Source organism: Eucyclogobius newberryi, unplaced genomic scaffold, assembly GCF_026437365.1.
Source record: "Eucyclogobius newberryi isolate DKJ021-1_F unplaced genomic scaffold, fEucNew1.0.hap1 SCAF_21, whole genome shotgun sequence".
In the NCBI taxonomy this organism is placed as follows: domain Eukaryota; kingdom Metazoa; phylum Chordata; class Actinopteri; order Gobiiformes; family Gobiidae; genus Eucyclogobius; species Eucyclogobius newberryi.
In genome coordinates, this window is record NW_027315846.1 from 8,641,661 (window position 1) to 8,668,693 (window position 27,033).

The 27,033-nt window shown below is 39.5% G+C and overlaps 2 protein-coding genes across 2 annotated transcripts; one reads left to right on the forward strand and one right to left on the reverse strand.

The window, feature by feature from the left end:
* Window positions 1-13,451: 13,451 nt before the first annotated feature.
* slc35g2a (solute carrier family 35 member G2a) lies at window positions 13,452-14,946 on the forward strand. Its single transcript, XM_072457985.1, has one exon. It carries the CDS (start codon window positions 13,492-13,494, stop codon window positions 14,857-14,859), a length of 1,368 nt encoding a protein of 455 aa, XP_072314086.1. The 5' UTR covers window positions 13,452-13,491; the 3' UTR covers window positions 14,860-14,946.
* Window positions 14,947-20,446: 5,500 nt separating this feature from the next.
* LOC140370990 (pentraxin-related protein PTX3-like) lies at window positions 20,447-22,445 on the reverse strand. The gene is made up of 2 exons (XM_072458268.1): window positions 22,319-22,445; window positions 20,447-21,258 (listed from the first exon to the last, which is right to left on the reverse strand). The coding sequence occupies exons 1-2, from the start codon at window positions 22,443-22,445 to the stop codon at window positions 20,699-20,701; spliced, it is 687 nt and encodes a 228-aa protein (XP_072314369.1). The 3' UTR covers window positions 20,447-20,698.
* Window positions 22,446-27,033: the final 4,588 nt, after the last annotated feature.

Below are 27,033 nucleotides of genomic sequence, written 5' to 3' on the forward strand. Positions count from 1 at the left end.
CGGCGGCGGAGTGAGTGAAACGCTGCGGTCTAATCTGAATACTGTACACACACCACTTACGCTAAAGATATCTGAGTATTTTGTTACTCACTGTATGTCTGAAACAACATCATTGACTCTAAGAGATGCAATGCAAACGTAGAGGAACGGAGATGTTTTTAAAGGTATTATTAAGTCGCACCAGCCAAAAAATGCATAATAGAGAAGAAGAAACATATATAAGTTGCACTGGAGTATGAAATGCGGTTGCAAGTGTGAAAATAACAAATAATATCACATATAAGTCGCTCCGGAGTATAAGTACAAGTATATAAGTATAAGTCGCACCCGGAGTATAAGTCGCACCAGCCAAAAAATGCATAACAGAGAAGAAAAAACATATATAAGTTGCACTGGAGTATAAAATGCGGTTGCAAGTGTGAAAATAACAAATAATATCACATATAAGTCGCTCCGAAGTATAAGTATATAAGTATAAATATAAGTAAAAGTCGCACCCCGGCCAAAACGATGAAAAAAATATGGTATATATTGTACAGATGCACTTAAATCATGTATCTCTCTCTCTCTCTCTCCCAATTTAAAAACAAGTTAAAATGTATAATCCTCAGCAGATAGATGCATTCTGAATCTTAGTTTGTGACAATACTATACTACTACTAATACTACACAGTTTTCTTTTGCTTTCTGTGAATAACAAATGCGCACTTGTACTTTTAAAGCATAAAATTCAGCCCACACCTTTTCCGTCTCGCTGCATGTATTATAACTGTTACTGTTTCTGGAAAAAACTATCAGAATATACCTGTGATTGAAATACACTAATCTGACAAATTAAATCCAAAATGTTCTTACAATGTTACAGAGCACAAAAACACATACCGTAATTTCTGCACTATAAGGCACACTTAAAAGCCTCTAACTTTCTCCAAAAATAACAGTGCTCCTTATAATCCAGTGCGCTTTATATATGGGTTCATTCTAGTTGTGCTTATCGACCTCGGAGCGATTTTGTGTGGTACACGTTTTGTTTCACTTAATGTGCCTTATAATCCAGTGCGCCTTATAGTGCGGAAAATACGGTATGTGGATTGTGGGTTTCCATCATCCAGAACTCATCCAGTTTCTGTCAAATAACTTACTCGTGGTGTTGTAGAATAAATGGAAGGAGCCGAGAGTTGAAAGAAGACGTTTAGACAAAGAAGTTTATGTCCATCCGGGACCCAAAGACATGAAGCCTGAGCGATTGTGTGAGTCCCAGTCCGGTCCAGTCCAGTTTAGGCTGTGCTTCTGCTGACGTAGGCTGAGATCACAAGAGCTGAGTCAGACTGAACTTTTTATTATTTTCCCCAAAAAGATTTCACATTATTGGTGAAAACTTGCAAAATAAGCGGATCCTCTTCGCGCAAGATCTGGGGATGGGTCCCAGGACGTCCTGAATGGGCTCGCAGCGAACCAAGCCCCACATGAGTTAAGATACAAATGAACTTCTGCATTTAAATTTATTCAATGTTTTTTTGTTATTGCTTTTTTTATTTGCGGGATGATATAACCGTCGTCTCATACGGGTTTCAAAATCTTTGATAAGGTTTATGCATTGGTCTATACATTTGGCCCAAATGCTTTTCAAAAACAGTTTGCATAATTATCTGCTTAGAAATGTTCGCTGTAGACAAATCAAATCACAAAATTAAGTTAAATTATTGATTTTTGGGGTGTTTATTACAGTGACCACCATGCCTCCCAGTAAATTATAAGTGTTATTTTCATTATTTATTTCAATTGTGTGTGTTATTTACATCAAAACCATTACATCACCTTACAATCATCACCATTACAATCATCACCATTACAATCAAAAAGGAGCAGAGAGAAGAAAAACATATATAACTTATAAATATCTGCCCCTTTCTTGAAAAAACACAAAAACACACACACACAAGATGGTTCTGAACACATTTTGTTTAGACAACCTTTTTTAACGTTTTACATACACTGTTATACATTTTCAACATGTCACACTTTGATGGGTGAGTCTTTTTTTAAATAAACTAAATTTGAATGACACAATATTATCTTGATATAATCCTTATTGATCGTTGCTTGACTGCATCGACGGACCGGAGCGTGTGATTTTTGCAGCACACTTAAATCCACAAACCAAAGAGATAGAGCACACTTGAGCCACTTGAGCACATCAGATACGGCCCTTCAAAATGTCATTTCAAGCTGCCACTGTGATGCATTGCTTCAGTCACGGACCACCATCTGTGCCCTGTCCACCGCATGTCGAGGAGCTGAGCGTCGGACCCCGGTGTCGAGTGTTTGTGCAGGACTTGAACGTGTTTTCTCACGGCGCTCCAGCCTTCATACATTTTACATCGGCGCTGTGCAGTGAGCGAAAGCTGGAGAGACTCGGAGAAAAATGTGCGGAGAGGCAGTGAATCGCGTCAGAGCTGCAGAAGCACCACCGGTGAGGTCAGAGGAGATTAAAAATAGAGCAGGTGTTGAGCGGAACAGCCGCACAGCACAGAATAAGAATGTGCGGCTTGCATCGAATCAATGTTTTCAGTTCAATTAAACATCACTTTAACGGTCAGGGTTGTGGGTTTATAACAATCACACCTTGATAAAGCGTGAAGAAAGTGTTTAGTCATAGTTTACTTTAGTAAATACTGAATTAATAACTGGTATTCTTATAAAACTAGTTGATCATTATGAATTAAGTCTTTGTTTATGCTTTATAAAGGCTAATTAAGGTGTAGTTATTCTAAAGTGGTACTGAAAGTTGGGAATGAGCAATATGTTGTTGTTTTTTTTCAATTGCAATGGATATTATGGTTTATGTTAAGATACTACAGGCAAAATTCTCCCATATTTTGTTTTTTGGTCAGTTTGCGATCTCAAAAAATAAGCTTTCACATAGACATGAGAAAAAAACTGTCATATCTGCACATAATGTTTTATTATTACATTTTATCAACTTGTATCCAAAGATTTATTGGATCGGTTGTTTTTATTAAAGTGCACTTTTCTCCCAAGGGGACATAAACTTGTACCAAACAAGAAATTCATAGATTGAACGAAAAGATTTGAAGATATCTTATTCTAATATTTTCGATTCCTGATTTATCACAGTTTTAAATGTAAAAAAATTGGCAAAATTTGACATTTTATGACAGTTACAAGTCAACATGTCAACAAAATGGACCAAGACATTTAAACCAGGCCCAATCAAATTTTCAGTGTCATATACGGCAAATATGTGTTCTTTTGTCAATTTTTACAAATAAAATGCCTTTCTAACATTTATACAAGTGAATCACAGATGAAGTTTCACACTGATACAACTAAATTAAAGATTCTTTTTACTTGCAGAGTCTCACCCAGCTTCATATCACAGACCGTACATGGACTCGCTCTTGCTGGAGTTTGCACGTTCTCCTCATTTGTGATCGATCTTCCAGTTTCCACCACAGTTTCTCAATAGCAACGCGACAAACCTCCAGCAACACGCTCGACAACTGGAGATGGATCTTCAGATGCAGCATTGGATTTCAGTCATTGCACTTCACAAGTTTCCTACAGACACTGAAGGAAAGTATGAACAAATAAACTGATAAATACGGACAATAACATACATCAGCAGTTACTTTTACTCGACGCTTTGATGATTTTACAGTTAGTTAATCCAAACATGCTCAAGGATATTTCAGCACTTCATCAGGCGACATATTCATCATGATAATGGGATAATTATATTGGTAAATGTTTCAACAGTGTGTCGTTTGTACTCACTAAAGAAACAAAATGCTATCCCTGATTTATATAATGTTGGGTTTTAAAGGAGGCCAGGACTCAAGGGTGTAAGCAAACCTCTGAAAGCGATTAATTAGGCTGGTAACTTTGCCGTCTGGAAAGTATCTGAAATAAGTACGGTGTTGTGTATAAAGTGGTCGATTTGCAGTGATCATGGCGACTTGTGTCATTACAGCCACTGTCAGCAATATCTGGAGCAACCTCAAAGTTGTGTAACGCGGATGCGAGTGAATGAGGCCACTGGAAACTTTTTAACGAGGCTTCTAAACATGCACTGCTTTTTCTTTATTACATTTTATTTTTGTTCCATATTCAGGACTATAAATACTCCCTTTAACGCTTTATTTCTTTCAGCGCTCAAGGATCTGTGTGCAGTTATGCAAAGCAATTTCTAAAGGAACATTATGACCACTTTTCCAACATTACTCTTGATTATTTAAATCAAACCTTTTCTGAATTTAAAGACTTAGACCTGTTTTTATTGGCCATCTTTGTTTACACTTTGGGTTTTATACTGATAGCTTTTGCATAAGAAGTCTAAATATCAATTTACCCTGTGTCTATATCAGGACTAAACCAGGTCTTTATCAGGACTAAACCAGGTCTTTATCAGGACTAAACCAGATCTTTATCAGGACTAAACTAGGGTCTATAGCAGGACTAAACCAGGTCTAAATCAGGACTAAACTATGTATATATCAGGACTAAACCAGGCCTATATCAAGACTAAACCAGGTCTTTATCAGGACTAAACCAGATCTTTATCAGGACTAAACTAGGGTCTATAGCAGGACTAAACCAGGTCTAAATCAGGACTAAACTATGTATATATCAGGACTAAACCAGGCCTATATCAAGACTAAACCAGGTCTAAATCAGGACTAAACCAGGTCTATATCAGGACTAAACCAGGTCTATATCAGGACTAAACCAGGTCTAAATCAGGACTAAATTAGGCCCATATCAAGACTAAACCAGGTCTAAATCAGGACTAAACCAGGTCTATATCAGGACTAAACCAGGTCTAAATCAGGACTAAATAAAGGGCAGTTTACTGTAGCTAAATTAAAATCATGTTTTACTGCAGTAGACCTTGAGAAAGTCATACATGCTTTTATTACTTAAATATTGGACTATTGCAATGCCCTTTATACTGGAGTAAATTAATAATATCGTTCAAGATTACAGTTAGTACAAAACACAGCCGCTAGACTGCTTACTGGGTCAAAGAAATACGAACACATCACTCCAGCATTGGCGGCCTTGCATTGCCTTCCTGTCAAATTTAGAATCCAGTATAAAGCGGCATTGACTGTTTTTAAATCGCTACATGGACCGGCTCCAGGTTATGTCTCAAACATGCTCAATTTTTACACTCCATCAAGCCCACTAAGATCTGCACTCCTGGACACACCTCTGGACACACCCTGTACACCTGGACACACCCCTGGACACACCCCGTACAGCTGGACACAGCCCTGGACACACCCCGTGCCCGCACACAGAAAGGTGCACCGCGCCTCTGGAACAGTTTACCTCAAGACCTTAAATTAGCATCATCAGTGACTGTTTTTAAATCTCTTTTAAAAAACATTTTTTTCAGACTTGCTTTTAACAGCTACTGAGCCTGTGAAAGGAATGGAATTTGATGCCACTTGTATCATGTCTCTATGTCTGTATGTTTCTTCTTTGTTTTTTGTTACTGTCTGTTGTTGTCTGCGGTTTGAATCATCTTTTAATCTCTGTCTTTTTCATTGTGAAGCACTTTGGATTTTAAATGTGCTATACAAATAAAAATTACTTACTTACTTACTTCTTACTTACTTACTAAATCAGGACTACAATAAGTCTATATCAGAACTAAACCAAGTCTAAATCAGGACTAAACTGGACACAAACCAACAAAGCCTAACCCATCAGTTCGACAAATAAAGTCAAAAGCTAAGAAAAATTGCCTAAACCAGGACATTGTATCCATGTATTCACATTTGTCCTGGGATCAGTTTAATTCTCATGTCGACTTGATTTGGTCCTGTTCTAGTTCAGCCCTGTCCTTATCCATGTTTAGTTCCGGCTTTAGTTCTATTTTAGGCTCTAATTTAAGCTCAGTTTTTCGCCTAAATGTGTACAGTCCAGATCTGACTCACAAACAGGTGCCACGTCGAGGAGATAATCTGTGTAATTCAACTTGTCACAATGACTTAGCGATTAAGACAGAAAATGCATGTGGTTGACTAGGAAACAATAGCCTAATGTAGACAACCTATAATTAGCCAAACATAGAAGCTGTTGCCTTAGTACCATTTAATTCCTGGTCATTTTCAGAGGTTTCAACCACAAGCTTCAGCTAATGGCGAAGTCGATGTACAAGTGTGAGTGTGTTTTCCACATTGACTGCCATCTGTCTTGTTGATTGCGATTGGCTGGTCAGTGGTTTTAGTGTTAACAGAGAGGCAGTGGCTCGAGAACACGTGTACGGTTCTGTCTTTAGTTTTCCCATTTTTAATCCAAATCCAAGAAGAGAATAACTACTGGTTTTACCAATTTTGCTTTTTAAATAAAATTACACAAAAACAATATTCAAAAGTTGTTCATTCTGATTAGTTTATTCAATGTAAGGCCGTAGTTATTTTATTACTTGGTTTACGGATTTTTAAATTAAATATATTGAACAGGCGGGTGAAATATAAATGTAATTTCAATTTCAAAAGATTTTTTTCCCCTCGTTTACCCAAAATGCACCACGGGAGGGGGGGAGACGTGACGCGCAGGTGAGTGTAACAGTAGATTTAGCGTGTTTTGCATCGGTAGAACAGACGCTTCTAAGTGCGCAGCCTTAGTCACGGCAAAACGCGCTGGAGAAATTGTGGTAAACGGGTTTAAAATGTGTGTTTGTTAGTAATCGATGCGCCTAGCAGACAAGGAAACGGGCGCGCGCATCTTCACGTGCTCTCCCGGGGCCGCGCGCAGACTCCCGCAGGATTTTGACAAAAAAATTGCTTCACGCGCTCTTATCTTTTGACTTAATACCGCTTTTTATATTTCATTTAATGCTATTTTGCGTTGTCGGCGGTACTTTATAAAAAAAAATTATAATAATTTATTTTATTTATATTGTAGAAATCATTAATAAAGTGCGGCGGATCCGTAAACCAAGTAATAAAATAACTAAGGCCTAATGTAAAGTCTGAAATCGAAATACGGAACAAACAAAACTGAAGTGGCAATTTTCTTTGAATTCAGCTGGAAAATCGGTTATTTTTCTCGAACGAAGCGTACACGATTTCTCGACGGACCTGAACTGGGCTGTATTTGGCAAAAGGTTAATTTGACTTTGAATGGAGCACAGCCCACGAGATGTGTACAGGAGCAAAATGTCAAAGCAATTTACGGTCGGCCGGTGTTGGGAGGAGTGAGACTTTAAAAAATGTGACGGGAACATGGACAGAGAAACACCAATTATGTTTTACTTCAATCATCGACATTTTATATGGGTTATAACGATCTTAATTATCTCCATGTTCATTCACACTGGCAGTTTGAAACCCCTTTTTACACAGCAATAATGCACATTTAAGCAGCGGCTTAAATCCCAGTTAGGGCCTGAAAATCCAGATAAACTAGGTGTGAATCAAGACTAAACCAGGTCTAAATCAGGACTAAACTAGGTCCATATCAGGACTAAACCAGGTCTAAATAAGGACTAAACTAGGTCCATATCAGGACTAAACTAGGTCCATATCAGGACTAAACCAGGTCTAAATAAGGACTAAACTAGGTCCATATCAGGACTAAACCAGGTCTAAATCAGGACTAAACTAGGTCTATATCAGGACTAAACCAGGTCTAAATCAGGACTAAACTAGGTCTATATCAGGACTAAACTAGATCTAAATCAGGACTAAACTAGGTCGAAATCTGGAGCAAACTAGGTCTAAATCAGGACTAAACTAGGTCAAAATCAGGACTAAACCAGGTCTATATCATGACTAAACTAGGTGTGAATCAAGACTAAACCAGGTCTAAATCAGGACTAAACTAGGTCTATATCAGGACTAAACCAGGTCTAAATCAGGACTAAACTAGGTCTATATCAGGACTAAACCAGGTCTAAATCAGGACTAAACTAAGTCAAAATCAGGACTAAACCAGGTCTAAATCAAGACTAAACTAGGTCTTTATCAAGACTAAACCAGGTCTCAATCTGGACAAAAACAGGTCTAATGGAAATCCAGATACATTAACAAATAAACTGTTGCAGAATCAAACTACTTGGAATTCATCATTATTTCTCTGAGTTGTATTTTGATTGATTCGTGGATGTTGGAGTAATCCTGTTATGTCCTGCGTGCTAAAAAAAAAATCTGATTCCACTTTCCCCCTATCTCCTCCGATAAGCCCTAGTTGTGATTATTTGAAAAATGACTCCAAGACTCTGGTTGGTTCCCATTTCTTTGTGATTTAGCCCTTTTTCCTGCTGCCAAACGTACTTTCCATTCCATCTATTTTTTCCAATGCAGGATTTTCATCAGAAGGATTTTTCATGTAATCAAATCCCAGCTCAATGCCCTCGACATGGAGGCAAATCATAAATAACTAAAACGACAACTGATCTAGCTCTTGGTTGAGATCTGGAGGTTAAGGCTCAACATTGTACTCATACAACACATTTCATTACATCCTAATCCAGCGCATGAGCAACCCCAGCAGGGACGGACATCATATTTACATAATTATACCAACAGTTTATGTCTGAATATAATCAAAGCTCTTGATAATGACATAATGACATTGATTTGTCATTGGCCTCCCTTGTTTTACACGGCTGCTTGCAAGGACACCTGAAGTCTTCTCCTGTTTACGACCTCTATTCCTCATCCCCCCATTATTATTATTATTATCATTATATGAATATGAGAGAGACTTATTGGCAGGCGCGCGCGCGGGGGGGGGGGGGGGGGGGGGGGGGGGGGGGCGCCAGTATTACGCATGCTCAGACCACACCACCGCGCGTTCTCTCTCTTCTCATCTGGTCCAGCATCACCACCACCACCAGCAGCAGCAGCATCAGCATCATCAGCATCAGAGGTGGAGGAGAGGAGCGCGTGGCAGTGATACGGTCCCTCAGTGATGATGGGTGGCGCGCGGGAGGAGCAGGTCACCGTCGCGCGCTCGGCAAAGAGGGTGCGCTGAGGTGACCGGGACCGGACGGGACGCGTTGAATTAAAAAAAAAAAGCGGCTATAGGAGCACCAAGGACCGGGATGATTGGCAGGACGAAGTCGCGGAGCGCGTTGGAGCGCGTCTGATCGTGGAGAACCCCCGTGACCAAGCCGAAGCAGGTGAGTTCATGGCTAATTGAGACGCTGCATTTTGTTTATTGATTTGGAACGCGTTGTGCACCAAACGCATCCAAACAACACACAGAAAATTGCCTTGACATGTCATTTGACTTCATTTGACGCCACGCGATTGCGATTTCATTTGATATTTTGGTTGCACAACAGAAACCCGCAGGTATATATTAAAAAAAATAATAATAATAAATACAAATTCGGGGCTCGCGCAGAGGCAAACCTCCCCAATGCGCTGCGTAAAAGTGCTATGGATGGAACCAGACGGGGACATCACGTACGTTTGCCATTAAGGACTTTTACTGTCTACTGGATTTGTGCTCGTGTCACATCTCTGCTGTCATCACAGGAGAAACCCAGATAACCTTGAGGATATAAAAATAAAAAATCTCTCAATGCCAATGCACACAGACGTAGACGCACCTCACCTCACTATAGACGTAATGCAAGTCTTAAAATAGGAACACAAGGGAGGATGAATCACTGAGCACGGTTATAAATAAAATCTATATATTTAGTTCAGCATAGGTCTGGGAATAGAGGTTTCACTAAGGCATTTTATTCAATGTTTGCGATTAAAGACTATAATAAGCACTGTTGGCGAAGAGGAACTATTCTGCAGCTGTAGCATTGCAGAGGTCTCAGCACAGCACCCTCCACAATATTACAGTGAGATAAATCCTTGTGTTTGAAGTAGCCCAGGATAACTTTTTTCAGACTTACTTTGATTTGTTCCCAAGGGTGAATCGTTCAGCATGACAACGACTTGATCGTTCTTGCCGGTAATTCATATGTTGCGACTATATTTTGTGTATTTTGTCTCAGAATCCGCTTTGACTATATTATTTTAAATGTGGCGATGACGCTGTTTTGTTTTGTACTAGAAAAAGATTATGATCAGAGGAGAAAAATGTAGACAGAAGACAGACTGTATATGTATAAATTGACAGTATTGTATAGGAGTGACAGCTCTGTTGCTATAGTGAGAACTTGTTTCGATTGTTTAACGATTAATAAAGATGAATGGTCAGTGAGGGGAAAAAACACACTGACGTCAAGACGGCTATAATGATTAAATCTGTCTCAGTCACTTCCATTTACATGGCAAGATGTAGTCTAATATTGATGCATTTTTTTATGTGGACGGATTGACCCTCAGTAGATAATGAATCATTTATAAACACTTTGCCATGAGCTGAGCAGTGGAGAAGAGGTCAAGAGCGTGACCTTTGTACAGTAATGTGCTGCCGGACATGACTGTACTCCAGATAACCGAGGCTCACAGTGATTCACGTCCAACTGCATCAACTCAGAGAATCACAGGAAGAGTTTGATCAAAAAGAAATCAGAAAACAACCAATGCAGTGTTTAAGATAGAATAAGAGAAGATGATAGCCTTTAATTGTCCCACAATGGGGAAATTTCAATGTTGCAACACAGATTAGGTACAGAAACAGATGTATAATAATAAAAGAAACAGATAACTTGTAAAAAAACTCTTGAACTCTTAATACAAATATCTGTTATATGGATAGAAAATATTGCACCAGGATGAATTTGAGATTCAGTCAATTTTACATTTATCATAATGTCAACATGGAATTTATGTAACAGTGGAGTATGGCCAGTTTCATGTCAACACTATTTACATCAAAGTCAAAACTGTCCTTTCAGTTTGAAGGGAAATTAGCAAATTGGATGTGGTTTTAATTTATTCTTGGTACCAAACAACATATCACCGCAAGTATAGCAGCTGCGTTATGAAAGAGATTGTTGTAATATCTCATGGGATTATAAAACATGTCTCGACCATGTAAGAATGGTGTAAAACGACCAAATAAACTGCATTCTGTTGATGTAGATGATTTGTTATGGGGAAAGTAAGACTATTAAGGATTATGTCAGATTTTTTTTTTAATCAATATTCAATCCATCCCTCAGATTTCTGACTGAGTTTCTGTATTCATTTGTTTGTGAAACTTGCATCACTGAAAGATCTATTTCTATCCATTCATGTATGTCCTCCCACACCAGAGTTAGGTAATGGGGTATTGTTCTATTGTTGAACACAGACAACATAAACATCCTTCTCGCGCCTCACAGGCAGATCGTTTCGCTGTGGTAAGAAGGGAATTAGCCAAAAGATTACAACAGTGTTCAATGATAAATGTACAAATTTAAAATGCACTAAATACTATGCATGGGTTTCAGCTTCCTTGATGTATACAACATTTTGAACGTTTTTTTGTGTGTGTTTTTTTCCATTCAAAAGATTTTAAATGGTTATTCACTATAATAACCATTATATTGCCTAATATTGTATAATTATGAAACCCATGGATTTAGACAAGAAGCTCCAAAACAGAATGCATGGTTTTCGTTGTTGTCATTGCTAAAAAAAAATGTAATAAATGCAAGATATATGTTTAATGCCATACTGTGGAACCTAAAACTGCACAGAAACAAACAGATGATGAATACCTTACTCAAAAGTGCACATTTAAACTGTAATCAGGTAAAGATTTAATGCTATACAAAGCCAGCTCACTCTCATTGCCTCTTCATCGACACAAAACAAAGTGAAATGAAACAAAAGATCAAATTATTCTTGCTCTTTTATCAGAAACGTTAGACACACAAACAGAGCTTGACAGCAGTGACACAGATTAGATTATGTTTTTTGCAAAGTACCACCGCGTCTGCAAGATGTTATCCCCGTATTTCTGGCGAACGCGCTGGCCTGGTAAATGTAGCACAGCCTTTAAAGCAGTGGAGCTGGCGGGCTGCAGCACCGGTGTGACCAGATGACTGTACTGCAGGGGGCCATAACTCCTGTGGTTAGGGGTACTTGCCCATGAAGGAGACCTGAATCAGATGGTATATAAATGATATGGGGAATGGGGCTTGGCAGCATTTATTAGGAGGTTATTACTGTGCAGAGAAGAGCGAGAGAGGAGGAAGAGGAAGTTTAGTGCTCCAGGCAAAGATCAAATCAGGTGCAAAGATCTTATGCAATTGGTATTCAAAGCACTTCTGAGATTGAAGGGCAAAAAGACGAAAAGGTGAAGCATGGCAGACGAGGGATGTCAAGATCATTTGGTTTATCTGTAATCGTGATTATTCAGGCCACAATATAATCAAAGGAACTAAAAAATAATAACAATTGTTGCATTTATAGAAGCAAAATTAAGTATTTGCAGTTTGTCAGTATTTACTACAAAAAAGTGCTTTTTATTGGTCTGTACGTTACATTAACTTTATTATTCATATATTTTGATTTTGTAAAGATACATAGACATAGAAAAATGATAATGTATTAGAAAACGTGCAGAAAATATGGTCATGCATGATTACGCATCAATAATAGTGAATGATTATAAAATTGTGTAACTTCTTCTCACAATAATTCTAACACTAAAATCTGATATTGTGACATCCCTATGTAGGTATACGCAGACATGGCATTTTACAGTTATGGAACCGTACGAAATACTTTCCATCAGTTCTAAAATCTAAATCTGAAAAACATGTTTGTAAAGTAGAGCCACACTGCCAAAACAAACTGTGAATATACAAGATATTCCTCTGAACTATCTTTCAAAAAACAACAAGATGAATGAATATATGAATATGCTTATTTCTCTGTAGTATACTATAGATGGCCGCAAAGACAGTAGCCAAGCAGAAGCGAGATGTGAGTCAGCTGCTATTATTATCCCGGATATTAAAGATCTATGAGATATCACGCATGTCCAGAGAGATGGTGTTTCGAGTGAGCAAGCAGGCGATCGAGAGGCTTTTTAATCCTATCTCAGCAACTACTAGGTTTTAAATCCAGTTAGGTGTACTTAAAGGCTGTATACAGCTCTTATACACGGCTTTATACAGTGGTGGGAAGTAACGAAATACATGTACTAAAAAATGCATATTCATAACACCAATTTTGACTGTACCAGTATACAGTTACTCTTTCATTTGGTGATGGTCAGAATACAGTTATTTTCCGGTGCATGCAAGTTTTTCCTTCTCTAATTAGTGATAAATAGATAACAAACAATCTAATAAACATATCAAACATATTTCAGACGGAAGGAGAAAAGAAAACTAAAAATATTGTTCATTGTCACCCTTAATATTGATCTAAAGCTGCTTAATAATAAATAGTTCATTCACTTCCTGTTTTAAAACTGCAGAGCTGATAAATCTCTTTTTAGTGACATTTGACTGTAGCAAGCAGCGGCGTTTCATGTGCGTGTACATCCAGACTCATCAGATCTGCTTTTGTCATTTCAGCTCTCTGCCCAGTCTGACGTCCCACCATGGAGTCGGCTCACCTTTTGGGCGCCTCCAAGAAGAGAGTGAAGATCCACCCGCACACAGTGACCGCCCAATACGCCACCACGCGCACCCCTTACTCCCCGCAGCCGGGCATCCACACCCACTTCCCCCAGCCCGGCGACGAGGGCTACGACGACGCGCCGTCTTTCGAGGACTTCGGATCCTTCATAGAAGAGACGTCGGACAAGAAACGGTTGACAGAGGGCAAGAAATGGCCGCTGACTTTGTTCACCTCAAAAGACAAGGAAAGTACAGCAAAGTCCCCTTCCGCTGTCGGGACAAGTGGAGAGGGCGGCGACGGTGGTAACAGAGCACCCAAGGGATCAGCTAATAAAGGCGTAGGAGAGCAGTTGGCCAGTTTCGGAGAGGCTTCGGTGTCTGCGTCCCGGTTGACGTGGGTGGGCTTACTCGGAGCAGGTTTGGCGCATGCTGTTGTCATCGTACTTACTCGAGTGGCAGCCGAACATTTCAAACTAGACCCGCTCTTTTTGCTCTTGGTCCGATCCGTCGCACAGCTCGTTTCCGTCACCATCCCGCTGCAAAAAGGTGAAAATCCATTCGGGCCGCGCGGCTATCGATTGCGCTTGTTCTTCTACGGCGTGGCTTACTCACTCTCCCTTTGCTGCGCCTATTCGTCTTTGACTTTCATCTCCGACGGCAACGCTACGACCACGTGGCGACTCGCGACCACCGCCCTCTCCGCCGTCCTCGCGTTTTTGCTGCTCGAAGAGCGCTTAGGTCTGACCGACGGGATCTCCATAACCGCCGGACTCTTTGGATTGGGCCTCGTCCTGCTCCCGACGGTCGACGAGTACAACGTGGACACTCCCTCCGATCCCGTCGCGTTTTGGAAAGGGGCGTTCGGTTGGTCGTTATCGGCACTGGCGGGACTGTGGATGGCCCTGGCACTGGTTGGCTATCGATCTCTAAAGGAGAAAATTGGCGTGGGCACCGCCCTTTTCACGGTGAGCTGGACAGGTTGTCTTCTATCTCCGGCCACGCTCGTTCTTCTCCAGGAGGGGTGGTCTTGGCCTGCGAGCGCTCCGGCTTGGGGTCTCGTCCTCGGATTAATCGCTTGCTCCGCGGCGGCCTTCCTGGGAATGACGCACGCCCTCACCCGCCTTCATCCCGCCATCGTTTCGGCCTCTCAAAGCGTGGAGGTGCCGTTCGCCATGCTCCTCCATCTCACCGTCCTGCCAGAGCCGCCCAGTGCGCTCGCGATCATCGGGGAGGTTTTTGTGTTGATAAGCGTGAGTTGGATGGTGGCGATGAAGCTGTTGCCGTCGCGAGTCGTGCCCCGGCGCCAGAGGGAAGAGTACGAGGAGATCCTGGACTCGCCCATTAAGTAGATGGACACGATCACAATGCCAAGAAACACAACCCTGATTTCAAAATAAGTTGGGACGCAATGTAAAATTAAACTCAAACATCATTTACTTTTGTGTCAATCAAATCATGAAACGCCCACCTTTCCTCAATATAGTATGTCACCTTTTTCCATTTTAAATATTTAACATTCAATTATTGTATACATATTTTAAAATAGATCGCTTTATGGAATATAAATGATTTGCGTTGGATCAACATAAATTAAGTAAATGAAAAAAGGTGACATCAATTATTTATATAGGGTTAAATCTTTCTTTTCTTAGTGTTGTCTTTTTTTAATTCCTCTAAATGCCTCTATAACACACAAAAATATAAGTTATTAAAACATTTTACCGTTGTGAATGTTATGTCGAAACAGAAAGAATGTGTGGGAAATATATACATTTTCTTTATGCGTTTATACAGTTGTTTTTTTACAAAGACTCCCAACAGTTTTGGAATCAGGTTCACATATTGATTGTAAATAAGAGACTTGACGCTAGATGTTTATTGAAGCTTTATCTATTTTGTATCGTCTCTGCTTTTGGGAAAGTGCCAATCTCGTGTCGTTTCGTTCCGTGATGTTGTGATCATGTGACATTAAAATCTATGAAAAACCGAGCGAGTTTCTGGGGTATTCGTCTCCGTATTTATGTGGCGATCTATTTATTTATTGGGGCGCTGAGTGAGAACGTTATGTCAGTCACCTTCAGGAGCCAGCTGAGCGCCCGCCAAAGATTGATCGGTTTGTAACAGTAGAAGAGGAAGAAGCCTGAAGTGGAGAGAGAGAAGGAGTGAGATAAACGAGAAAGGGGTGATGGTTTTGTCAGATAAATTAGAAGGAAGATGAGATGAGGGAGAGGGGCAAGAGAAAGAGATTAAGGTGGAAGAGAGAGATGCCGTAAGGAGAAGATAAAGAGAGAGAGAGACAGAGAGGAAGAATGAGAGTGGCTCAAGAGAAGAGATTGAGGAGGAAAAATTAAATGAGAGCGGGAAGGAGAAAGTGGATAAAGATAGGGGAGAAAGAGAGAGAGAGGGAGAGAGAGAGAGAGAGGAGGGAAAAAAGAAGAGGAAAGGAAAGGATGGAGGGAAAAGAGATAAAGAGAGTAGGTGTGGGGAAGGGGAAGAGATGGAATAGGACAAAATTAACGAAACAAAAAAGATTGTAATTAGTTGGACAATGAGAGGGTGAAGAGAGAAAGTGAAGAGAGAGAGAAAGATTGAAAGAAAAAAGGGCAGGTGAGAAAAGAAAATAGAGGAAAGAGAGAAAGGGAGAGAGACAGGGAAAGGTTGGGAGCGGATAAAGAGAAGAGATTGAGTTGAAGAGAGAGTGGAGGGGGAGATGATGAGGAGAAATAGAAAAGAAGAGAAGAAGGAAAGAAAGAGACAAAATAAATTAATAGAAAGAAAGAAAGAGAGTGAAAGTGAGGAGATAGAATAGAGGTGATGATTGTTGAGTATAAGGAAATGATTGAGAGGAGTGTTGAAGTGAGAGAGTCAAAAAAGAAAAAGATGATTAGTAGGAAGATGAGAGTGACAGAGAGAGAGAGAGAGAGAGAGAGAGAGAGAGAGAGAGGAAGAAAGGAGGTAAGAGAAAGCAATAATTGAGAGAAAAGAAAAAGCTTATGTAATAGTATGATGAGAGAGAAGGGAAGGAGTAAAGAAAGAGAAAGGAAGAGAGAGAAAGAGAGAGAGAGAGAGAGAGAGAGAGAGAGAGAGAGAGAGAGAGAGAGAGAGAGAGAGAGAGAGAGAGAGAGAGAGAGAAAGAGAGAGAGAGAAAGTGGGTCATTGTGCAAGATAAACTATTAGGAAGATGAGAACGGGAGAAAGAAAGACTGGGCAATAGAGAAAAAAGGGGGTTAGAAAGAAAGGAGGGATGAAAAGAACACAGACATAGAGAAAGATAGAGAGGGAGAGAGAGAGAGAGAGAGAGGAGAGAGAGAGAGAGAGAGAGAGAGAGAGAGAGAGAGAGAGAGAGAGAGAGAGAGTTGATGGTTGTGGAAGATAAATTAGTTGGAAGATGAGAGAGAAGAAGAGGGAGAGAGAAAGAAAAAGAAAAAGCAGGGTGAGAGAGAAGGAAACAAGGTGATGTTTGATGAAGATAAAGGAGTAGGAAGAGGAGGAAGAGGAGGAAGAGGAGGAAGAGGAGGAAGAGGAGGAAGAGGAGGAAGAGGAGGAAGATGACGGCGTTGGCAAACAGATAAGCGGCTCGGAGAGAGCGATGTCTCTGTGACGACGGAGCACAAATACGTCTGATAAAAGCAGCGCCGTGTCAAAGGAAGACGTCAAAAACGACATCGGCAGCGACAGAAGGAGTGTGGAGGGAGCACCCACGATTTGTTTTGGTCAGTGCGATGAAAAATAATAACAAGTAACGAATCAAAACCATATTATATCTTTAGAACAATGAAATGTCCTTAAAAAGGCTTCAACTTCCTGTATACAACGGTCGAGCTGCTGCTGATGGAGAGTGCCATGTTGATTGGAGGTTCATACCTTTTACAGAATACTCACTTCTTTCACTATATAGTCCGCGGTCCCTCTGCCACGCCTTGAGCCAAACTCAAAGAGTAGCGAGCAATCATAAATGTTATATTTCTGTGTTGCATGAGAAACGAACAAGCTCATCTATCATTAGAACAAAATCAAACTTCTCTCACCTCAGATTAACAGCGTTTTATGGTAGGCTCAATGATTCTGCAGTAATTCATGATGTTTTTCAGTCCATTGGGATCGTTTTTTCCTTTTTTTTTGGAAAATACCCATATATACCGGCTAATGCGTGTCCCTGATTGGCATATCCACCTGTCAGTCACGCCCATCTGACCTCACGGAGATTACACAGTTTATTTGAATCTGGACTTCCCAGGCAACCATAGCTTCACATCTGTTTCAATTTAATACTCGATTATTGACCCCGCCTAATCTAAACCCTCACCTCACACGTGCTGACAAATTATACCTCCATGCAATGATCCTGGGGGGGCCAGGCCAGGAAGTCGGCCATGGAAAGTGAAAGCTCTCTTTACAAATAGGCTTTAAAAGTGATGGACAAAAGGCAGATACGATACCACTATTGTAAAATGATAGAACAGCACAATTTATTTGTGTCTTTTATTAAGTTTAATAATAATTTGATTTTAAAAGGCCATATTCATGTGCATATAACTGATGTAAATAAGAGTGTTTACTTACATTAGTATTATTTCGTCTTATGCTAGCTATTTTTACTTTTCTTTACTTTATTTTATTTTATTTTATTTTATTTGTATCTTTATCTTTATCTTTATCCTTTTATTTTATTTTTTATTTTTTGTATTTTATCTTTTTATTTTTATTTTTATTTTTTTTATTTTTTCCTCCATTCCCTATTAAGATATGAGAGGAGTTTTGTTTATAAGAATTTTTTTTATTTCTGTTCATAAGAGTTCTTCTATTAAGAGTGTTTTTTAAACTTCCTATAATCTGTCCTTTCTCCCTGAATCTACTGCGTTGTAACACCGACATTTTCCCATGTGTGGACAATAAAGGAATATCTTATCTTATCTTAAATGTGTAAATAATCTTGCTCCAGAAACTGTAAGTGTCACGATTCACAAGTTTAATCCAGGCGGTGTCAGCACAAGTGGCGCATGAAATTGTGGCTGTAGACGAGCTAAATGCAGAGCGCGTTCTCAGTAAAAGGCAAACGGAACACTACACCTGCCCAACTGAAACAAACTGAAGAAGTGGCTGAAATTAAATCAAGCTTGTGAACACTAAAGTTTTGTAAATATGTCCTACTGTGCTGCATGTTGTATGTAGTATGTAGTTTTAAAGTCATGATAATGGCCTATAGACATGGCTTTGGTTACTATTTTATATGTGGCAATGCTCTGTGTTTTAGATACTAATAATAAACTACTAATAATAACCCAACGTAACCATGTAACTATCATAATTAAATAAGCTGTTCAAGCTTTTTAAAAATGTTTTCGGGTGAGACAGATTCACAGTCAATTTGCATTACAACAGCTCCATTAAGAAAATAAGTCCATAAACTTAGTAATTGACATTTGTTCCTTTAGTTTGTTATTATTCTCTTTGTATTAGAAAAAAAAAAAAAGCAAGAGCGGTTTTGCAATTACACTTTCACTACAGTCAGTAAAACAAACAGAAGTCTTTTCCCTCTGGATTTACAAGACAGGTGCAGACACACAACAGACGCCGGCAAACACAATATGGAAGAAATTAAGTCTTGATCGCATATGTATTTCATTACACCGGAGAAGCCAAGCATAAAGAAATAGAACATAATGAGGGAACACTTTACAAATCACTTATCAGCTGTTACAAACCAAATAAAACAACAGCAGAAAGCTTGGGCCAGACTTGTCATCGCGGCCTCTTTGCATTACACACATAAAGCTGCTAATGAATGGGAGGTTGGCACGGTTTAAATAGAGGCTAAACTACTGTATTATAATATCGGTGCCAAGCTGACTGCAACACGGAAATTATAGGACAGGCAAAAGCATCCCAGACAAATAAATCCAGTCTGAAAACGCAGTAAATGACAATGATTACTGAGAAAGAGGATGTAGAAAAATATGCTACAGGCTTTTGTTTATTGTACTAACATAGCATTAAAAATGTTTGCACAAAATCAACTGTTAGCAATGAAAGACAAGCTAAAAACTGCTGCTTTTAGGCAAAAAATGCAATGTACAAATTCAAAATGGGTGCAAACGAATGGAATAAAGCTGTAATGAACTTGTCCAAATGGATTTTTCGGACGCTACATGTTTCATCTTTGAATCAGAGGAAGTAGCAAATACTGTGCACATTTGTGTTGAAATGAAGAAAATGTTTGAGTGGGCAAAAACTGGCCTCGGGAAATGTGTATTTGACTTTACTAGAGCTCTCTACAGGGAAAAAGCAGTGCCAACTCGCAGAAAAACGGCGCTGCAATGATTGACATGACATTTTATTTATTCCCCAAGTCTGATTTTTAAAGATGTAAAACCACAATAATAAAGCAACAAACTTTGCATAGTCAAGATTTGATATATAAACTACAAGCAGTGCAATTGATTTTCCAAGATGATTAATGATCTTTTTCATGTGCAATACTCATACGCAATAATGTCATATTCATGTGCATATAACTGCTGTAAATAAGAGTGTTTACTTTACCACTATTATTAGTATTTTTTGTCTTGTGTTATCTTTTTTTGTTTTATTCTCATTTTTTTATTTTTTATTTTCTCTATTCCTTATTAAGAATATGAGAGGTTCTGTCCATATGAATTTTGTTTATAAGAGTTTTTTTCTATTAAGAGCTTCTTATAAGAATCTACTTGCGTTGCAACACCAAAATTTCCCTATTGTGTGGACAAATAAAGTCATATCTTATCTCATCTCATCTTATCTTAGCTTTTGAATCCGGCTATAATGACCATAGCAACCAATGACAGCTACACACAAATAGTAGGTCTGCAATTATGGTTTATTTGGATAATCGATTAGTCTAGAAAAAGTTGAGGTGCAGTGCAAATTGGATTAAAATATATAATTTTAGGCTTGTAATTCATATTTTCTGACAGGTTAACATATATTTTCTTAGTTTATTTTACCAACCAAACCCAGCAAAGCTAAAAAAGAAACAAATGAAAACTTCTTGGATGGAGGCAACAAGCGAACACATGCTATTACGTGGTTACAAACTTCAAACGTACAAATATATACAGTATAAAAAAGTTATTTGGATTTGATCAGGGCAAAATATCACTGCATAAAACATCTTGATAGTATTTTTCTTTTTTCCCTCTCACGGCTCCTTCATGTGTCTCCCTTGTCCTTGATCCTCGCCTCCTCGATCAATCCGTCGAGCTGCACTTGAATTCTCCGCAGCTCCGTCGCTATGGTGACCAGGGTTTCCCCGATCGAGCCTTTGTCCGACCATCGATTTGCCACGTCCTGCTCCTTCAAACCGCCGCTGGACACCGTGGGCCGGGGCGACGTTTTTGAATTGTCTTCGAGTCTTTTCAGTCTCTCGTTGGTCTCTTTGCTCTGGTGCAAAACGCGCTGCAGCGTCCAATTCAAACTCCTCTCCGCGTCGGCGTGGCGGTTCATGCTCTCCGAGAACTCCCGGCGTACGGTTGAGTCGAGGTGCTCCGCTTGACTTTTGCATATTCTCTCCATGTTGGCGGCACAGAGATGGCAGCCCCCTTTGGTCAGTCTGTCCCAGAGCATCTTGACGGCCCCGGCGGCGCCTCCTGCGCAGTTCTGCTCGGCGGACGAGAGCAGCATGTTCTGGCGCATGTGCGAGTCCTCCAGCGCCGTGAAGAGCTTGTCCCAGCGGGGGGCGTCGTCCCGGCACCGGCCCGGAGATGGAGCGTCTGCGAAGGGTCAACAGAAGTGTGTGTGAGCGACTAGAAATACCGCTAAGATGTGCGAAAACTTTGCACGACTGGGTTAATTCTGCTGAGATGGATGTTCGGATGATGGTTTTTGCGTGACAACATAGGTCCGGATTAAATTAAATTACTACTATTACTAATTAACTACTTTTGTTTGTGGTGTTTGTTTGGTGAAATAATCAGGGATGTTCCAATAACCAGTATAAATCTTCAAAGTAATATCGCTGTTAATTTATACAAGAGGGCGGCAACAATTAATCAACTAATCGTGGTCGTATTTGATGTCGTAATCCTTATCTGCTCTATGCAGACTCTAAAACACATACCAAAATAAATACTTTTCATAACTAAGACAGCAGTATTATTATCAAAATGGTAAAAAAGAAGAAACAAGGCATGATTTTCAGCAATAATACACTTTATTCATAAATATTATCCGTCTGAAAGCTTTCAAGCACCATATTTTAACCTTTGTTTGGTTAAAAATGTATTTAAAAAGTCTCAATGTACAATAAAAATGAATGTTTGACTTGCCAACTTAGCACAAAAAAAAGATCATTAACTCCTCTATGACTCTTCTACTAAAATAATAGTTAGGGGCAGCTCTAAAGTCAAATTACAAGTGGCTTATTTGCTTAAGTATGTTGTGTTGTTGTAGCAATAGATTAACTACATAGACCATAATGCTTTGCTCTATTTCAGTGCAGATAATGACAATAACAATATGACAGTAATAATCTGTACCAAAGGCTTGTCAAGGCATTCTAAAAGCAAAGAAAACCTCTCAATTGTGTTAGAATTTCCATTATTGCAATAAATATCGTAGATTGTACCGTGAAAGAATAAAATAAAATTGCCATATGGTTTAAAAGAGAAAGCATTTACCCGTGAATATATAATAAATTCCTTGCTTAAAGAGGAACCCACAACTAATAAACTCCAATCAGAATGAATAGATGCTGAAAAAACAAACATGCAATACAAAAAACATGAAATAAGACGTTTGATGGTGTTTCCAGTCCACACAATAGTATCTTACCATCTTGTTGATCCAGTGAGATTTCATTGTTGTAGTTTTCGGCACAGTTTGCGTCGTACTCAACTTCATTTAAAGACGTGGCGAAGCATCCCAAACTCCACAACACACTCCACACAAGGACAAACATCACCACCGCTTTTATCACTCCTACTATCACTACTACTACTACTTCTATTTGAGCTGAAGTCCTGCCTAAAGTTGAGTGAGCCAATGTTTGGAGCAGACTCTTATAAGGTGAAGGAGGGTGGAGGAGAGAGAGAGGAGGCTGAGTAACGCTCCGATGGAGGTAAAATGACTAAACTAAAATAGAGGCGTCAGGCGAAGGGGACCAGGGCGGGGAAGCAAAATATATGAGTGCAAAAAGCAAGAGTGGCAGATATTGTAAAGCAGAATGTGCCACTTGGTTGTTGTGACGGACTTGACCTGCTTGAGAACTGTAGACACGTTGTTATTGGTTCATAGTGGGTCTCAAACTGTGGCGTGTGGGCTCTGTTACCTTAATTTAAAGTCCTTTTGATCCACTTTTTTGTCCTTGTTTAGGTAAGTCTTCATTTAAAAGTGCTGTCACAATTTTAGACCTGGTTTAGCTCTAGTTTAGACCTGATATGATCCTGTTTTGGACCCGGTTTTGGTCCGATGATCCTCTGGGCGTTTTGTGAAGCACTGTGTGTTCTGAGTAATTTGTGCTCCTGCCACGTGGCCAGATCTTAAATGTCAGCAAGGTTTTTAACTATAATGGTTAAATAAATGATTGAATGATTGAATGAATGAATGAATGAATGAATGCCACATGTTTTGGTGTGGAAAGTTTGAGAACCGCTGCTCTGTTCATTTGTAAGTGTGCCGGACCAGAAGACATGAAATTGGCCTTAAATAGACTATAATTGCAATTGTTTGACTTTAATAAACTCTTTCTCCCTGTTTTATGAAGCACAACAGCGATATATTTGCACATATCACTCTAATTCCACAGATGTAATGTTGTTTCTCCATTGTGGGACAAATACAGTAAATGTTCTTTTATTTTGTCCGGCAAGTACTATCAGCGTTTTAAAATAGTTGTTCTTTGCATTCTATTTCCACATACAGAACCCTAATATTTCAACAACAATATATATATGACAACAGTAAAATATTTGAGGAGAGATTGCCAAAGTAGATTAAATTGTGTAGCATGAATAATTTGCATGAAAAACACTTATTTATAGTATAAATAACTATTAAGACAAGACACATTGAGACATGCATATTCCATAATGGGAGGCAAAATCTACAACAGGTTTTTCAACACAATTAATATTCCTAAAAGTAAGATTAAAACACATTCCTCCATGTAAAGCTCTGTTCAGTCAAAATGACCCAAATCCGTCTGCCAAAAATGTCTGTATTTGCAAAGTAAGGGATTATCCAACGCCTACAATAAACATGTTTTACGAGGGGATGACTTGGTTTTACAGGGTTTTTTGTGCCAAACAGGTGCGATTTAGGATGAAGGAAAGGGTCACTCAGCCTTGACCTCTGGAGCTGCAGATGTCCGAGTGTCTGTGAGTGTCTGATGTTTTGTCCTGGTTTGATTTAACAGCAGCAGAGACAGAGGGCAGCCCAGGACACGGGACAGGGCAGTGGTGGCAGCTTTATGAAGGGAAAATGGGAACAGGCACATTTTGGGTGTTCATTGGACCACAGAGACACACTACTGAAAGATTGATCTGTTTTTTTACCAAGGTGTTGTCAACATGTTGCTTCATCACACATTTTATTGGGTATTTCTGTATTAAAAGAGAATTTAAACACATTTTTCCACTAGTACTTTTCTTTCTTTTTTCTAGATTACATTTTTTCAAAAGATAAAATCTAAAACACAAAGCAACAAACCAATAGACATCAACTACACATTTAAATTAAAATAAAAAAAAAAAGTCTCATTTGGGTCACAGTCATTCAAATGTGTCCATTTCCAAATTACACTTTACTAGATTTTGCAGAATTCCCTTAAAAATGGAATCTTTACCCAAAAACCTCAGTGGTAACGAGATTTTTCACTAAAAATCGATACAAAGATATACTAACTTTAATAAAGGGTCTGCAAACGTGTCTCCATTGATCAGGTACTTCTTCTTTTACTGTTTTTTCCTACAAAAACACCTTATGTGCTCAGAGTGATGAGAAATAAACACATTTGAGGAAGTCTGCTGACATTTGTGCAGCAGTACAAACACTTTTAGTAAGAATTCTATGTTAAAGGTGCTGTGCCTGATTAAAACATGAAAAACAGTTCATTTGAAACATAGAAACTGCAGCAATCCACATCGCTCACTCACCACAGACCAGAGAGTTTTGCCGTCACAGTAAAGCTAACAAACATGTGGATGCTAACGGAGTGCTTCCTGATTCACTGGGAATAAAACACTCTATAATTAAATTCAGAGCTCTAATTTTCACCCCTGAACAAATGCTTTTACAACATAGTATCCAGATTGTAGTTTAACATGCATGAAATCAGGTACAGGCCCTTTAAGTTCCGGTCTCCTTGTCTCCATGGAGATAGAACAGTTTTAGTGCCCTACACGGAGCATTAGAGGCAAAGCAGTCGACTCTACATGTTGACAAGCAGGTGCAGGGCAGACCTTCCAGTCTTTCCCCCGACTCAGAGGTTTAAAACTCATTTATGTTCATATATTGATGTAGATGTTCTCTCATACTGAGGCTGGAAGGGAACCTGGAGGAAGAAAGATCATCAAAGCTGAGACCGCGAAAGGAGCATGCAGGTGTTTACTATGTCTTACTTGTCCATAGCTCTCACAAACCCTTTGGCACATTATTTATATTCACATACAATCGTTTTAGGTGCAGTTTTAGCACCGCTTTTTTCAGACGGTGAAGTGAAGCTAGGGTTGACCACCAAAACGCAGATTTGGGCTCTTGACAAGATATGAAACACGATTATTACATGCAGAAAGCAGCAGTAGTCTGATTTCTGTCCCAAAGTCCTGCTTTTACGATATAATGTATTTTCCGGACTATAAGTTGCACCTTTTTTCATAGTTTTGGCTGACTTATATTTATATACACTTATACTTATACTCCAGAGCGACTTATATGTGAAATTATTTGTTATTTTCACACTTGCAACCTTATATATATTTTCTTCTCTATTATGCATTTTTTGACTGGTGCGACTTATGCTGCGGTGCGACTTATAGTCCGGAAAATACGGTACTCTTTGAGGTAGTGTCCTGCTCTACATAAGAACTCAATAAACAACAAATATGGATACAAAAATAAACGGGAGGAAGTTGCACCTTTTTTCATAGTTTTGGCTGGGGTGCAACTTATACTTATATTTATACTTATATACTTATCAAATCAAATCAAATCAATTTGTTTTTGTAAGGCCCAAAATCACAACAACAGTTGCCTCTGAGGGCCACAGGGAGAAATGAATCAACAATGTCTGTGGTGGCGATGGAGTCAGACAATGTCTGTGGTGGCGAGGGACGATGTCCCAGGGTCCTCTGTCCTTAGACTCTCCTTCTCGGCCAGGAAAAACTACAAAAAAAACCTCGAAAAAAAAACTTATACTCCAGTGCAACTTATATATGTTTTTTCTTCTCTATTATGCATTGTTTGACTGGTGCGACTTATACTCCGGTGCGACTTATAGTCCTGAAAATACGGTACTCTTTGAGGTAGTGTCCTGCTCTACATAAGTCCTCAATAAACAATAAATATGGACACAAAAATAAACGGGAGGAAGTGTAAAAAGAAAAAGTATTCCCTTGTAACGCATCACTAAGCCGACATTTACCTCCCGGGCTTTGCTTTCGCCAGGTTTTGGAAATAAATCTGAATTCACTCACTCTTTGCTGCCAAGTGTTTTGCGTCATCGCTCTCGTCTCTGCAGCGCTTCAAAGTCACTGCCTCCTATAGGTCAGCCTTCTATTCTGGTCATTGCACAAGTGTCCGTATCAGATTTATCGTGTAGCGCTGTTTATCGACGCCTCCAACCTGGCAACCACACCTACACTTTAGACTCCACCAACTGGCATCGCGCTAGAGAGAAAACGCAGAGGGAAAACGGCAAGAACGATAAGAAAAGGAGGATTTGTAGATGGCTTTGTTGACATTTGCGGCGTAGCTAAAGGGCACGGGAAAGGGTTGAGGGGAAATGGGACGACGGGCGTTGCCAGCCAAATGTTGGTTGAAATAAAACAGCTACAAAACTCGTGCTAATGAACAAACCGCAGTGGAGTTACGCTGCGGAGTCTGCCAGTCAGTGGGAGATGTTTACGACGAGTGGGTGGTTTTCTTGGGTGTTTCGTCTCCAAACGCTAACCAGACTTAAATGAGCTCTAATTTCTCGTTTTAGTTTATGTCCTTCATGTCTAAGCTTAACATTTGTACTTGAAAATAGACTTGTTTTAAACGTGCAGCGCGTTGGGGAGTGTTGTAAACTGTACGTGTCGCTGTGGATGCAAACGTTCATCCTTCCAGTGCAACGTGCTCCACAGGATGGAATTAAACATATTCATCTCCGTGGAGACAAGCGTGTGAAGCCACCAGGCCAAGTTACCGTATTTTCTGCACTATAGGGCGCACTGGATTATAAAGCGCATTAAGCGAAACAAAACGTGCACCACACAAAATCACTTCGAGGTCAGTAAGCACAACCAGAATTAACCAATATATAAGGCGTTTGTTGGAGAAAATTAAAG

What these genes read in the sequence shown, in the direction of transcription:
- slc35g2a (XM_072457985.1), top strand. Translation starts at nt 13,492, where the DNA reads ATGGAGTCGGCTCACCTTTTGGGCGCCTCCAAGAAGAGAGTGAAGATC.
- LOC140370990 (XM_072458268.1), bottom strand. Translation starts at nt 22,445, where the DNA reads ATGTTTGTCCTTGTGTGGAGTGTGTTGTGGAGTTTGGGATGCTTCGCC. An exon ending in CTCACTGGATCAACAAGATG is followed by an intron (nt 21,259 to 22,318) that starts GTAAGATACTAT and finishes GACCCTTCGCAG; the next exon opens with ACGCTCCATCTCCGGGCCGG.